A 17056-nucleotide genomic window follows, 5' to 3' on the forward strand; every position below is an offset into this window, starting at 1 on the left:
AGAGAGATTATCAAAGTAGAAATAATCTTGCTTAAAAACGACTCATATTAACGGATCGGTGGTTTATGGTTACAAATAATGTAAATCCATCCTTTCTCTTACCACCATGCAGGCTACTTAGTAGAGGCAATTTTGGTATACGGTCCCCGTCAATCTAGATACATAAGTCGTCTAAACCGCTCTTTCACACTAGACGCAATGAGTAGGGTAAAACCACGTCATCTGCGCCAAGTCGTGTTAATAACAGATTAAAAAAAAGTAGCACTGAAATGAAACAAGCATTCCTATTTTTATTTGTTGAGCCGCCTATGGTTGATTTATTATTTATATTTGGCTCTTATTCCATTCTAACTTGAGCATCTAACTCATGTATTTGCTGCGAAAGCGAAGTTTGCTGTAAATTTCCAACATCTGGTCAGTGCAACAATGCTTTCTTTTTCACTTTGCGTTTACGTCGTTTCGTAAACGCGAAGTGACCCAGGAATTTATTATATTTCCCTTAAAAAAACAGGAAACAAAATCAAATAATTTACATCCTTTCAGAGCAAAATGATCCAAAGCCACATATCTTTGTGCTTTTCTTAGTTTTAACTTGAAACTTCACATACATTCCTCATAAAAACGATTGTCCATGGTTGTTGCCTATAAAAACGATGATGGTTGTTACCTATCTTAATAAAACTTGCAACCGAAGATGAGGTCTTCAAGATCACTGCATTTTTATACATAAGCATAACAAAAGACAATTAACAAATTAAAAAAAGGAGTAATGAGTAAGAGTAGAGGAGCATGTTAACAGGTTGCTTGACAAGTTAAGGGGTAACTTGAAAAGCAAAGGAGTGGATAAATAAGTAAATGAGTAACAGATAAAGGAGCAAGTTACAAAGCCGTTTGACAAATTAAGGAGCAGCTTGGCAAGTAAGGGAGAAAATGAGTAACAGGTAATTGAGTAATTTAATGAGTAACTTTGCAATTTAAGAAGCAACTTGACAAGCAAATAAATAAGTAAATGAGTAACAGGTAAAGGAGTATGTAAAGAAGTAACTTGACAAACAAAGCAAGTAAGCAACACAAGTAAAATAAATGAGCAACGAGCAAGTAAGTCAGCAAGAGGTATAGGAGCAAGTTAAAAAGTAACTTGGTAAGTTCAGAATTAACTTGACAAACAAAGGAGTAAGCAAAGGAGTAAATATTTAGAAAATGAAGGTAAACAAATGAGTTAATAAGTGACATCCTAAGTTAAAAAGATACTCGACAAGCAAAGGAGTAAATGAGAGACAGATAAAGGAGTTAGTTAACAAGTAACCTGATAAGTTAAGGAGTAACTTGGCAAGCAAAGGTAAAGGGTTGTAAGACAAAATCAGTCAGGAACAGCCTATAGGTCACAATTATAAGATAGTAACCTTTTTTGTAAAAATGTTCGAAGGTGATCACCATAACGCTTGTATTTTTTTTTTCAAAAAAATGCTACTGTTTCATAGAATTTTATTAAAAAAAAAAAAAACATTTGTGGGTTCCCAATTACATCACAAAATCGTCTAACAATGTTAAACCTGCAAAAATACGCAAAGTAACCCTCCTGTCACGCCTAAAAGATATATCAGAAATGTTTAAACTTTTGTTATAATTGCCAAAAATATTTTCAAGGTTGTTCTCGGAGGGAGTATCAGCAGGGTAATGCATGTTCAATTAAACTCCGATCCTCCTGATTAACATTGCACTGCTTATTCTGATATTGAGAACAGCTTAGCAAATGGTTTTTAGTAATTATTTCAGAACAGGGAAAAATAAGAGACATGACCTTTAGGCGTGACGGAGACTATAAGTAGGCTACTTTATACGTTCTTAAGGCAGAACGAACTCTAAATACCGATGGCTACATATTGCTGGCTGTAACTGGGAGACAAGATATCCATAATGATCAACAACTTTCTACAAGGAACTGCCTGTGGAAAGGCGAAATTCCGATTGAGAATTTCTTTCATCAAGAAAAACAATGGGTTAGTCCATTAGACAGCTAGACGGTGCGACTTATTTTACTCTACGTTTATATAATATTACATACCTGTATAACCTTGAAGATATAAGAATACTGCCTAGCTATGCTTACATAGATCTTCACGATTTCTTCTAGAAAAGGAAAAAGAACATATCAGAATTTAATTTATTAATATAAGGCAATTCCTAGAATGTTTTAACCTGACAGGTTTTCAGTAATACATAACATGTTATTTACACGCAAGTTAAAAAGCAAACTTTTAAGCTAGCATTATTATTATTGCAGTCACGGCCGTATTCAGCATATTTGTTCGTGGTTTTTCCAAAAAAAAACTTTCCAAAACGAAACAAAATTTGTTTACATGTATGTCCGTTAGTTTTGTATGAGTCACAGACACATTTCGGGGGGGGGGGCATCAAACTGATCCCCCCGGCCCCAAATGCGGCCCTGATTGTAGCTTGTGTAGTTTTAGTCGTTATTATTATTTAAAAATGAATGGGTCGTCTAGATACTGGCTTCATCTTCAAAAACGGTTTATATCTGGCATGCGAGCTTGGGGAATCCATGATTCAAGGAGACATTCTTAGATCAACCAAACGAAGCTTCGGGAAATTCAATCTATCTTCAACCAATCAGGGCAATCCATGCTTCATTAGTATCCTCTTATATCAGCCTAAAATATGTTGAAGAAAATGAAAGCAAGTCAAAAGACTTTTAGTTATGGCTTTCTTCAACAAGGTCTTCTGAGGTGACTCAAAAGGAGTTCTGTAGCATATTTTCTAGAACGGGAATTTAATGTCATTCTCCTCCAAGTAAGCAAGCTTTACCGACCGATCTCATACATTTTCGAAGATTTTATTTTGTTTCTCAGATATTTAGCAGTTTCAATTTTTTTCCGAAATATATTTGAGTAGGGAGCCTCTTTCCCTACTCACGTAAGTAGTTGGGAAACAGAGCCGTTGGCACCAGAATTTTTTTCCGCCTTTCTATGTACCTGAAACTAAAATTTCTTTGAACAAATTATAGGTCTCAATGATAAAAAAAACCAAAAAAAAACCCGGAGAACAGTTCAAACACTGTTCAGTCAGTACTTCCTCTACCCCTGATTCTTCTGGATTTCCATGGATTTCATCTAGAGAAAATGGGAACCTCTGAAATCTCCCCGGATATTAACAATGACTATTAACTTATATTTCGCTTTAGCTTTCGTGTGTTTTCAAACGTTTATCTTTGGAAAAATTTCGAGGAAACCAATTATCATGTGAGGAAATTCAAAGCAACCGCAAAAAAATCGGGGATAATCGAAGCAATGTTTTCCCGACGTTTTGAAAAAAAATTATATTTTTAGCATGTAACACATTTTGTGTTACCGCAGTCGTTGTGAACTATAGTGTATCATTTGGTGAGATAAATTTTTAAGTGACCAAGGGTTTTAAACCGAATTCAAATAAGAATTTTTACAGAAGAACCTTATTTTGACAACTTTCGTTATGAAAAACTCATTCTTTTCCGCTGTTTAAAACTTTCACTTTTATTGATAATTTTAAAATTGTGTTCATCTGTAAGAAACTTTAGCCTCTAAAGCGGACATTGATTACAGGAAGTCAATTATAGCAGCTAATGGATATGTCGTGATCTGACAAGAAAAACTGCTCAAAGCAAAACTAACAGGGTTGTCACGGTTGCTACATAGAAGCAAGAAAGCCAAAATCAAGGCAGTTTAATTTTACCTTGAGTTTGACTGAAGAGAAATACGTGAACAGCAAAACACTACCGGTGACTAAGCAAAGAGCAACGTGTCTCTTATGTAATATTATTTTTCCCCGGTCATTTTGCAAAAAGGGTGGTTGTATAAACTTTGGAGTGACCTTAGCCAATCAACAATTCAAAATTCTAGCCTCTCTTTAAGGACCGAAACTTATTGGAGAGCACATAGCCCTCCTCCTGCGCTCTTTTACCCCTGGCACCCCCATGGCATTGTGCAAAATTTTGAGATATCCATTTCCCTGAGAAAGATTATAAGGCCCAAAGATGTGCCTCCATTGGGGATATGGCCATACAGCCCAAAGGTGACTGCCAATGCGGATGGCCCACTTTACATAGATATATTTTCGTAGAAAAGGAAGCCATATCTTAAACAGTTAAAACTGAAGCTTTGTGAGGAACTTGAATACGCATTATTCAAAGTGTAAAATGTATCTCTGACGCCCAAAACCTCCAAGGCCCCACGCACACCCTCCATATACCCCAATGTCATCGGATAACAAACCTGAGATAACCATTTTGCTCAAACAATTGAAAATCCAATAAATATCTCTCTGAGAATGACAAAACACACGCAGCCCCAGGGCTAAAGGCCCTAAGCTATGTAAATTTCCCGTTTTTCAAAATTAGAGGAGCTATAGGTTGTATAACTCATCCAATCAGCATAGAAATGATATTATCTAGCATTACAGAAACCATCCAACCCGCAAAAGTTTAAATTAAAAGCTATAATCTAAATTACAAGCTACATGACACGAAGCGAGTAATGATACTACACTTTGTTGAAAAAGGGAAGGATGTAAAATCAGAACCCAATCATAAGGATGTAGTCTGTGAAATTCGAGGACCTTATTTAGGGACATTCAGGGTGGAGAGTAGTCCCAAATAACTATATATTAATCATTCATATGTAACTAAATGACTATCTTCAATAGATTCCAATTATAACCTACCCCAAGCCCTCTTTGACCCAAATTTAATTTTGCATCTGAAAATTGACAGTGAATTGCCGTCAATACGATATTTGATTTTAATAATCTTAAGTAACAATTCGAAATTACGGAATTCGAGTTTTACAATAAGCCTCCAACCCATAAAAAAAAATATATCTAACATTAATATTTAGCATTTTAATATATAAACATTCAAATCTCGTTATATTACCATTATCTAACGAAGTATATTTAACAGTTAATGACTCCCATTTGTAATGTGAGATTTGGGGAATGTTAGCTTCAAAGAGATAACCTAAAAATCTAAATATTTATAGTTATAGGATTATTACTATAAAGGTCTAGTTTCCATATAATTCACCCAATTTTATTCATTTTGCAAAGTTTTGCCTCTGTCACGAAAAGTCATGCGAATGGGCCTGAATATAGTCAACAAAACTTACAAGCTGCAAAATATTTATGTTTAGTAACATTTTTCAAGGGTAAAATTGTGAAATTTAAGGATTTTCTTATCATACTACTACTACTCCTAACAACTCACCGCAGCACCAAGCCACCTGAGGCCAACACAGCTACACACACTCCTCCTCCATCCCAATCTATTCAAAGCCTCCCTTTTTACACCCTCCCAGGAAGTTCCCATTTCCTTTAAATCTTTCTTTATGACGTCCTCCCACCCTAAAAGAGGACAACCTGCTTTCTGTTTAGTTTTTGACGGTTGGCCAAAAAGAGCAATCTTCGGTAATCTGTAAGCCTACGTCCGCGCAACATGCCCTAGACACTTCAACCTTTCTTTTTTAATAGTCCTAGAGCAGTATCAAACCAAATTTTTCATACAGCCTATTGTTTGAAATACGGCCAGTCAGCCGGGTACCATGAACAATCCTTAAGCAATTTCTCTGGAATACATCTAGCAAATCTTCATCCGCCTTTCAAAGCACCCGTTCTTCAGAGCCATGTTTGACTACTTTCATTACTGTACCTTCCAATGTTCCAATTTTGGTTTGCATACTTATCTTCCTGTTCTTCTAAACTCTTTTTAACTGTGAAAAAAACACCCTGAACCTTGTTTATTTTTCTTTTAACATCTTCACTTCTCACACCGACTCAACTAATAATATTACCAAGGCAAGTGAAGCTGCCCACTTGATCAATCTTTTCATTACCCAACGTCACCTTTCATCTTCACTTATTCCTAGCCTTAGTGACTTAGTCTTCTTAACATTATCTATTCTAGAATCGATTTTAAAATCTATTCTAGCACCCTGTACTCGCAAGACCTCTAAAAATTCATTCATTTTGCTCACACTTTCCTCTAGGATGCTTAAACCATCAGCATAATCTAAGTCCAGGAGGCTTGTTCCTCCCCATTTGATTCCATGGTCTCCCATTGCCTTTCCTGAGCTTTTTAATAAAAAATCCATAAAAATAATCCATATAAAGGGCGGTACAACACAGCCCTGCTTAACTTCTGATTTAATACAAAACCAGCTGCTAACCTCATTTCCTACTTAACCGCAGCAGTGTTATTCTCGCACATAGCACTAATCATTTTAATATATTTGTCTGGTATACCATACAAGGATAAAACCTTTGCTATATAACTCTTCTATCAACAGAATCAAACGCTTGCTCATAAACTATAAAATTAGGGATCAAGGGTCATTGAAAAGTAAGGAACTTCTCAATTATTGACCTGAGAGTGAAATTTGGGGTGAAACATCCTCTACCTTTTCTTAAGCCACACTGTTCTCCTCTTGAAACTTTTTATACGGTATCATCCTAGTCTAAAATGTATAATGTTATTAAATAATTAGCTACCTAAACAGACTAGACTAAGGCCACGATAGTTACCACACTCACTTTTATCACTTTTCTTGTAAATTGGCTTAATTCATGTATTTCTCGAATCAATTGCTACTTCCTTTTTTTCAAAAATCATATTCATAATCTTCACTAACGTGTTTCGAACCTCAGAGACACCATATTTAAGAAACTCATTTAGTACCCTATCAGCACCTGGATCCTTATTATTTTTTAATCCTTTTAGTACTGTCATTAATTCTTCCTCGCAAAAAAAATCTTCCTTCACATCCAAGGTATCACAAACTTTTTCATTTTCCTCTATATCTTTTCTTGCAAATCTATCTCGGTTTAGCAAATTCTCAAAATGTTCTGCCCATCTATCTTTAATTCTTTCCTTATCGCTAATTGTGGCCCCATTTCTATCTTTGACTGGGCAAAGTCCGGATTGACTACTCCCTCTCAATTTATTGACATGCCAGTACAATATTTTACTATTATGCCGTCTAGCTGCATCTTCCAGATCCTCGGCAATTTTATTCATGGCCTCCACTTCACATCTCCTTAGTTCATATTTTAATGGTTTCTCCACTCTCTTTACATTCCTTTTGTTTTCATATTATCTATAACTCAGATAATTCTTGTAAAAGCCCCTTCTCCTCTCTATTAAACACAAAGCCTTTTCACTAATATTCCTAGCTGAAGTCTTAAATTTCTTCCCTAAGACACCATCAGCAACTTCACAATTTGTTTTTCTAAAATTATTCCAACCATCTTCCACGTTGTCAAATTTTAGATTCTTAAGTTCAGTATTCAACTGTTCCTTGAAAGTTTCTCTCAAATTCTTATCCTGGAGTCTACCAACATCATAACTTCCCGGGAGGTAGTTACCCTTCCGAAATTTGAGCTTTAAACTAACCCTTGACACAACCAGATGGTGATCTTTACTTTTAACATCAATAACAGCACTCCTATATACCCTAGTATGCTGTATTGATCCTACCAATCTTCAGTTTACTATAACATAATCAATAAGGCTTGCTGTCTTATCACGTGAATACCCTGTTAAATTATGAGCCATTTTATGACCAAACACCGCGTTGGTTATGACTAGATTGTTATACCAACAAAATTGCAAAAGTTTGTATCCATAACTGCTTTCGTAAATTCTTATCATACTGTTTTCGTTTTCTTATCATAAAAATTCACAAAAGGAAAAAAAAATGTTCTGCTCCGTTTCATACCATACCTAGGGTTGCAGTAATTGTGAGGAAGGTTAAGGCCCCTCAAGACCGATTCTTTAAATGATTAAATAAAAATACAAGTTTTTTCAACTGAAAGTATGGAGCAACATTAAAACTTAAAACCAACAGATATTATTACGTATATGAGGGGGGTTGCTCCTCCTCAGCATGTCGCTAAAGTATTTTAGTAGTTAAATATAAAAGCTTCTTATTGTTCTAATTAGACGAACATAGTGTTTCAGGAGTCGTTCTTAAAGAATTGGGATAGAATTCAAACAGAATTCATATATATATATATATATATATATATATATATATATATATATATATATATATATATATATATATATATATATATATATATATATATATATATATATATATATATATATGAATTCTGTTTGAATCATATATATATATATATATATATATATATATATATATATATATATATATATATATATATATATATATATATATATATATATATATATATATATATTACCTAGGTAGTATTATTAGTAAAGACGGTGGTTACATTGAACATATGAAAAGTAGAATAGCCATGACCCAAGGGTTTTTTCAAAATTGAAAATAGTTTGGAAGAATTGGAAGATAAGTCTGAGCACCAAGATTATTGTATATAGAATATTGTAAGCCACAGGGATGACAGTGGTCAAGTATGGTTCTGAAACGTTGGCGGTCTGAACAATGGAGAAGGATTGCTAGATGTTTTCAAGAGAAATTGCCTATGGATTGTTTGGGTAACCGACTGACCCTATCTCACAAAATAAACTGTACGAAAAATGTGGGTCAATCCAGTTTTCTTGGGCTATAATGAGAGAAAGGTTGAGATAGTTAGGACACCGCCTGAGTATATATATATATATATATATATATATATATATATATATATATATATATATATATATATATATATATATATATATATATATCAGCATAATCTAAGTCTAGGAGAGTCTTACTTCTCATTTGATTCCATGATCTTCCTTAGCCTTGGCCGTGTTCCTTGGGACAAAGTCCATCAAAACGATCCATATAAATGGGGATAGAACGCAACCCGGCCAACCTCCTGATTTAATACGAAACCAGCTGCAAACCTCATTTCCTACCGTAACCGTAGCAATGTTATTCTCGTAAATAGTAATCATCACTTTAATATATTTATCTGGTATCATAGGCAGCGCAATAGCGCTGCCTAAGTAAAGAACGATGTTGGCACAATGTAATATTTATTTTTTGTTTGGTTTTTAGACCAGGGCACTTCGTATCGAAGGAGTTGTCGTAGAAACTTCAAAAAGGGCTCATTCGATTGGAAATTGAAAGGGATAGTGCCCTTTTTAATAGCCGATGATGACTGGAAGGGAACTAACACCCTTTCCACGCCCATCATTTCCTCAAACATATCCAATTAAAATTTTGAGATAGCAACTTTACTCAACGTAGTTGAAAAATCTGGAAATTATGTCTTTCAGGAGGACACTCCCCCCACAGCCCTCAGGGCAAGGGTTATAAATTATACCCTGGGGGCATATAAGGTTTTTATAGAAAGCGTCGTCGCACAAACTTCAAAAAGGGCTCATTCGATTGGAAATTGAAAGGGCTAGTGCCCTTTTCAATAGTCGAAAGAAATGGAGGACAACTAACGCCCCCTTTCGCGCCCACCATTTCCCAAAACACTCCAATCAAAACTTTGAGATAGAAATTTTGTTCAACGTAGTTGAAAGTTCTGGAAATGAGGTCTTTGAGGATGACACCCCCCCCCCCGCAGCCGTGAGGGCCAGGGTTGTAAGTTATGCTCTGGGGGCATATAATGTTTTTTATAGAAAGCATTGTCGTACAAACTTCAAACAGGACTCATTTGATTGGAAATTAAAGAAGCTAGAGCCCTTTTTAATAGTCGAAAATGGTTGGAGAGCAACTACCCCCCCCCCCTCTCACGCTCACCATCTCCCTAAACACATCAAATCAAAATTTTCAGATAGCCATTTTGTTCAACGTACTTGAAAGTTCTGTAAATTGTGTCTTTGAAGATGACTAACCCCCCACACCCCAAAGGGCAAGGGTTGTAAGTTATGCCCTGGGGGCATATAAGGTTTTTATTGATAGTGTTCTCGTAAAAACTTCAAAAAGGGCTCATTCAATTGGAAATTGAAAGGGCTAGTGTCCTCTTTAATAGTTGAAAGTGAATGGAGGGCGACTAATCCCCCTCTAACGCCCACTATTTCCCCAAACACATCCAATCCAAATTTTGAGATAGCTATTTTGTTCAACGTAGTTGAAAGTTCTGGAAATTAGGTCTTTGGGGATGACAACCCGCCCAGAGCCCTCAGGATAAGGGTTGTAAGTTATGCCCTGGGGGCATGTAAGGTTTTTATAGAAAGGGTTGTCGTAGAAACTTCAAAAAGGGCTCATTCGATTGGAAATTGAAAGGGCTAGTACCCTTCTTAATAGTCGAATGTGATTGGAGGGCAACTAACCCTCTCTCACGCCCGCCATTTCCCCAAACACATCCAATCAAAATTTCGAGAGCCATTTTTTTCAACGTAGTTGAAAGTTCTGGAGGATGACAAACCCCCCACACCCCTCAGGGCAAGGGTTGTAAGTTATGCCCTGGGGTCATATAAGGTTTTTATAGATAGTGTTATCACAGAAACTTCAAAAACCTCTCACGCCCACCATTTTCCCAGACACATCCAATCAAAAATTTTGAGATAGCCATTTTTTTCAACATAGTTTAAAGTTCTGGAAATTATGTCCTTCAGGATGACACCCACCCCCCCCCCCCCAACAGCCCTTAGGGCAAGGGTTGCAAGTTATACCCTTGGGGCATATAAGGTTTTTGCAGAATGTCGTAGAAACTTAAAAAAGGGTTCATTCGATTGGAAATTGAAAGGGCTAGTACTCTTTCAATACTAGAAAGTGATTGGAGGGCAACTATCCCTCCTCTTACTCCCACTATTTCCCCAAGCACATCCAATCAAAATTTTGAGATAGCCATTATTTTCAACATATTTGAAAGTTTTAGAAATTAGGTGTTTGAGGATGACCACACCCGTCCCTCCCAGCCCCCAGGGTAAGGGTTGTAAGTTATGCCCTGGGGGCATATAAGGTTCTTATAGAAAGTGGTGTTGTAGAAACTTCAAAAAGGGCTCATTCGATTGGAAATTGAAAGGGTCAGTGCCCTTTTTTCAATCAAAATTTTGAGATAGGCATTTTGTTCAACGTAGCTTAAAGTTCTGGAAATTAGGTATTAAGGTTTTTATAGAAAATGTTGTTAATCTCTGTTTGTTTTGTGTTTCATATATTTATTGATAGCGATTTGTGGTAGTTATATGCTTGGTTTATTATTTGATTATATTTTTGTTCATCTTTGATTTAATGTAGTTCTTTACTTTTTTTATGAAAAACTTATTTTGTGGAAAAAGTTTGTTAATTAATATACAAAAAGGGTCAAGATTAAGTATAGTTTGGGAACCACTGTTTCATACAATCGAGATCATAATCAAAGCCGTGTTTGAATCCAAACCCCATAATGAACGAAACTGTAAACGAAAATACCCAATTCAAGACCATGTAAAGGTTCAAGAAAACCCCTTCCCCTAAATAAAAATTCCGTGTCCAACCCCTGCTGTGTCAACAGACCGGAGGCAGCCCTTCTGTTGATTCCTTTAAAAGAAACTTCAACAGACACAACTTTGGACAGAAGAACTAGATGAATGGTTGAATAGTAGTATACCAGGCCCTAAGTTTTGAATTGGCTGGCGCTATGAATTTTGTAGTATAAAAAGAAACCAGAATAATGGAACAAAAAATATCATTCAAGAGCTTATTTTGGTGAGAATTCATTAGAAAAACGAAATAAGATCTAGTTTATCTAAGGACGCATCGAAAGTGCTGGAGTCTATCACCATGCAGCTATATTTTGTTGAAAAAAATAGTATTTTTCTACTCAAACTTAACACCTATCTCCGAGTGTCCACTTTATAATCATACAGGCCAAAAATAAAAGTAAATTAAATATAAAAACTTATAAAACACTTTTATCTCCAAATGTTTCATCAACAATCCATGTAATACAGTTTATTGTTTTTATATTTATTCCTGGTAGTTATTCTGCTGTAATTATAGTATTAACGATATATAATATGCACGATATATAATTAACGATAATCAATTATTTGTTAGTATTTTCGTTCCAAAGCACTGGATAACAAAAATTCGAATCACTTCTATTATTACGAATAAGTAAAGAAAGTAAAGTTACCCTTTTCAAATTATTAATTAAAATAACTTTTTGCACAAAATAAGTTTTTCAAAAAAAAGTAAAGAACTCCATTAAACCAAAAATGAACAAAAATAGAATCAAATAATCTACCAAGCACGTAAAAACCCCTAATCGGTGTCAACAAAAAAATAAAACCCAAAACTTACAGAAAATAAAGTAATTTATATTGAGACCGATTGGATTTGAATCCGAATAAGGTTCTAGGCCCTATGCTTTTGAAAATCCAGAACATAATTACTTCTTTACTTAAAAAAGTTCAAACGGCTTTACGGAAAAAAATGTGCATCGTCAGTTTAATATACATGTGCTGATATTTATTCCTTAAAATTTTAATTAATTTTTTATTTCTTAAAGTTATAAAAGTGAAAAATTTTTTTTTTCAGTAAAGTACAAATTATATTCTGGCTCTTAGAAATCATAGGGTTTCGAACCCTATTCAGATTAATTTCTGCTCGTTTTCAGTTTGACTTATTTTAATTTCTGTTTGTTTCGGTTTCATTTATTTATTATGTGCATAGGAGTAACAACCTCCTATGATGATTTTACATCTGATTTTCCAAGTGGGAAGAATTGCTCTTTTAGTAGCTGCCGGTATAGTGGATATAGAGAGAGAGTATAGTGGATACATAAAAAACTCAAACTAATTCATACAAGCTATTACCCTATTATTTTACGTTCTTTAACTTATTTATCAAACCTATACTATACTTCATGTTTAGCTGTAAATTATTGAGTGATCAGGGGCGTAGCTCCAGCATTTTTATTGAGGGGGCAAAAAAGTTCCACATCCATAGATTCAAGGGGCATGGGCTATATTATAGCTTCCAATTTATTGGGGGGTCAACTGTCCCCCCCCCCTTGCCACCCCCAAACGACGCCACTGCTTACAATCAACGCTATTTCGTGCACAGAGGGAAAACAATGAACTTAATCAGAAAAGAATGGAAGAAATTGAAAAGCTTACCAAAGAAGGCTGATTTTTGAAGAAGTTCCAGATGCTCTTCTTCAAAGTAAAACACTGTAGTAAACTCTCTTGGCAGGGTCTTAATATAAGGGGTCCAAAATGAACTTAGATCTAACGATTCATTGACTAGATATAACGCTAGGCTTACGTTTGGCATTTGACCAAGAAGAATATCTGCCTTTATTATATGTCCTAAAAAACATAGGAATTTTTTTTTATCAAACTTTCTTAGCCTGGAATATCCAGCAGTAAAAGGATGTAAACCCTGTGTTGAAGGATTTACGTTTTCTTGTTACCAAAGCGCCCAAGAGGCGTCAATTTGAAGGAAAGAGGGAGGAGGGCAATTTCCCCCCCCCCAAGATTTTGAAAAATTATTTTTTTTCAATTGAAAAAATAGAAAAACAAAAAATTCCCACTTTCCGAATTTTAAAAAAATCAGTTTTTTTGTATCTTTATTAAAAAAAAATCCTTGTCTCCCCTTTATAGTTTCGTGTATTGGCGCCCCTGGAAGTACTAATGGCACTCTGGTGAAAGTGGTTTATATACAAAGGCCCTATCTGTGTGTGTGTGTTTTCTGCCATAAAATAAGAGTTATGTGTCCGATTCATCATCCGGAACCGTATTGCCAATTTTTTTTTTCCTAAAAACTCTAGCTTCTCTGAGGGAGATAAAGCACCTAGTGGCCCAAGATACTATCAATACTTTGGCATTATTATTATATTTTTTTTTTTTAAGTTTTAATAGCTCATTCCTTTTGAATATCTATTAGCGTAACGGAACCCGTTTGGAACAATTCAATGCAGAATTATAACGCCGTCTCTATATTGTGATTTCATAAATAGATGGCAGTACTGTCACAGAGCATTCGAGGTTTATGATCCCTCTACAAGTCTTGACATGCTGTATTTTTCAGTCCTACGGCTTTATATTTCCAACATAACGATTTCGCAGTCCTTCAGTTGCTAAGATTCAGCTTTGCCCCCTACCGAAATAATTTTTTTTAATTTACTTCTTTTTTTTAATTGAGAAATATTGGTTGGAAATCAATGAAAAGGAAAGCAGTATGGAAGTAGAAGCATCGATAGATTTCACACACCTCACAAATCGATGGAGAGGCGAAGCAATTGTGCAGAAAACTTGTTTCAGTTTTCATTATTTCTTCTCTCACCAGCTAAATTATGGTCATTTAAACGACACAACTCATTTATCCTAATATGTTACATACAATGTTGACTTATTCTTCTAGCCTCTTGTCTGCTAAGTGGTTTTTTAGTAACTTTTTAAGTTACAAATAATGCAGCTTTTTTCAAAAGCTCTTGTGGGCTGAAATTAAACGAATCAGACGTATATGATAAACTGTCTATCTAAGCATCCAAGACAATCCAATATTTTCACCAGAATCAAATGACTTGCGCTTTTGAACTTGAAAATTAGACACTTTTCTACTAAAACTCAACGTAAAAGTTATGACAAAAAAAAATAAAAAAAAAAAAAAAAATTAGGAATAAAAGATTTGATGAATCTTGAAAAGAAACTCTGTGGTCCAAAAGCAGGTTGACATTAGATATGTTTTTGCACCTCAGTAACAGGTGATAAAATCCTAAAATTAAACGGATCCAAGTTGCACCCTAGTGCAAAAGAACATTATGTCGTTGGCGAAAGCCGGATTTAGGGTTTTGAGCTGTTATTCTACTTGCTTCTTTGCTAAAATCAACCTGAGAGTTAGGACAGGTAAACAAATAAGAAATTGTGGATTTTCTAGAAATTAAAGATTTGAACAGTCTTAAAGAGCAACACTAAGGTCCAAGAGTAAGCTGACAGTAAGGAATTTTTTTCAGAACAGTAACAGGCAATAATTATCTCCAAATTTTGACAAATTTGAAATTTAATAGCCTATTTGCACCTGAAATAAATGATTTGTGCTTTTGAACTTTTCGATTAGATACTATTAAAACTAACATGAGAGGAAGGACAAAAAAGTAAAAGAAATGAAGAATTTTCTAGAAAATATTGGCCTGAGAACTCTTAAGAAGCAGAAACGCAGTTGTCCAAAAGTAGGCAGACAGAAGGTAATTTTTATCAAACATTAACAGGTGATAATCATCTAAAAAAACGTTATTGTATGAAGTTACTCCACAATTACCACAACAAACTAATTCAGATTATCTTCATCTCCAACAAGACTTCCACAATTTTGAAGAGCAGTTCGTTACACATTTCGGTCCGCTCGAAGTATCTCAAACAAATAGGCCAACATGCTCATCTTGCTTATCCCTAATGGATCTTTTCTTTTACGAACCACTGAAGAATACAGTTTACAATAAAGAATAAATATGACGAGAAATGAATAAATGGAGAAACTTGAAGAAATAAATAAAGACATGCGCAAGAGATGCTAGTCTAAGTAAGAGGGGTAAACTTTAAAAACGTCGCCCCCTTATGCAAACACAAACTTCATACATAAGAAATTCAGTTCACCTTGTTGAAAAATTAAAAGACATTGAAATAAAAAAAGATACAATTTTGGCCAGTTTCGATGCCATTTCTTTGTATACGTCTTGCGATATTAAAAAATGTGAACTAGCTCTTCAAAGGAAATTAGAAGATAATATTGATCAAATAGACTACAAAACACTGGATATATAAACTATTATGCGTCTCGTCCGTCTTTGCAACAGGTTCTCCTCATATTTCCGATATAATAATCAATTTTTCACCCAAATTATGGGTTTACCCATGGGTACAAGTCTTTCACCATTTTTGGCAACTTTTTATATGGAATTCATAGAAATCTCTGCTCTGGAAAATTTTCCGATGAAACACCGTCTCTGGGGTAGGTTTGTGGATGATGTTATTTCTCTGTGGGAGCATGGAGGAGAGTCACTTAACTTCTTTTTAACTCATCTAAACACTTTGGACTCTAACCTTCAGTTCACTTTAGAACTAGAACATAACCACAAACTTCCTTTCCTAGATGTTTTAATTTTCAATAAGTCTCTTGGCCTTGAATTTTCTATTTATAGAAAGCCTACGCATAACGATAGGTATTTGCATTTTTCCTCCAACCACTCTCCCTGCATAAAAAGAGGAGTTGTTATTTCTTTGGTTGACCGAGTAATAAGAATATGCTCAGAGCCTCACATAGACTCAGAATTGAACTATATTAAGGACATTTTATTTTGCAATAGCTACCCTATAAAATTACTTGAGACCATTATAGACAGAAGACGAAAAAAGGCAGAGGGGAGTGCATCAGGTCCACAAGCCCCAACAGATACCGTCCCATTGGTGGATGATAAGAAACTTTTCCCTGTTCTACCCTACATTCCTAAATTGAGTGACAAATTGAAAAGAATCCTTAAAAAACATAAACTTAGCGTCGCCTTTAAAAATTCAAATATTACACAGAACTTTTTTAACAACGGCAAAGATAAAACCAGCCCCATTCTGGGTAGTGGTGTTTATAGAATTCCTTGTTCTTGTGGCTGTTTTTATGTTGGTAGAACCCAACAGCAATTAGGGGAGAGGTTATCTGAGCACAAGTCCTCAATCGACAAGGCAATGAGGTTACTCCAAAGGCCTGAGGTTTTTGATTCCGCCTTGGCGCAACATGTGTACGAGAGTCCATACCATTTCATTTTGTTTGACGAGGCCTCTATCGTTGCCCCCGTTAAAGGTCTCACGTAAGTTTTTAGGGAGGCAGTTGAAACAGCACATTCACCAAAAGGTAGCTCTCAATAGAGACACTGGAGAAATTTTTCTAAGTCCCATTTATGACAAAATTATTAATTCTGATCGTTTTTACATACACCCACAAAGTTATATTGTGCAATCGAATAGAGTCTCCGATAACAATCAAACTGGAAAGCGATCAGCCTTTAAAAATGCTTTACGCAAAATGAAATTCTGAAATGCCATTTAGACTTGTGTTTTTTATTCAGTTACCCTTTCACCGCTACTAGGAAAGGGTCGTCCAATTTTAGTTTCGTGTTTTTATTTTAAGGTTTGGTTTTTATATTT

At 35.1% G+C, this 17056-nt stretch overlaps 1 protein-coding gene across 1 annotated transcript in view; it reads right to left on the reverse strand.

Annotated features, from left to right (window-relative positions):
- The window catches only part of LOC148950660 (actin-histidine N-methyltransferase-like), a 243758-nt gene that overhangs the window by 199505 nt on the left and 27197 nt on the right, over positions 1 to 17056 (reverse strand). The window contains exons 4-5 of the mRNA XM_089092544.1: positions 13037 to 13228; positions 2066 to 2130 (exon numbers count right to left, since the gene is read on the reverse strand). Of these exons, the coding sequence (XP_088948670.1) occupies positions 2066 to 2130; positions 13037 to 13228 (257 nt within the window). The remainder of the gene's footprint in view (positions 1 to 2065; positions 2131 to 13036; positions 13229 to 17056) is intronic.

Source organism: Artemia sp. Qi Xiang Cuo, chromosome 7, assembly GCF_049724085.1.
Source record: "Artemia sp. Qi Xiang Cuo chromosome 7, ASM4972408v1, whole genome shotgun sequence".
NCBI lineage: Eukaryota > Metazoa > Arthropoda > Branchiopoda > Anostraca > Artemiidae > Artemia > Artemia sp. Qi Xiang Cuo.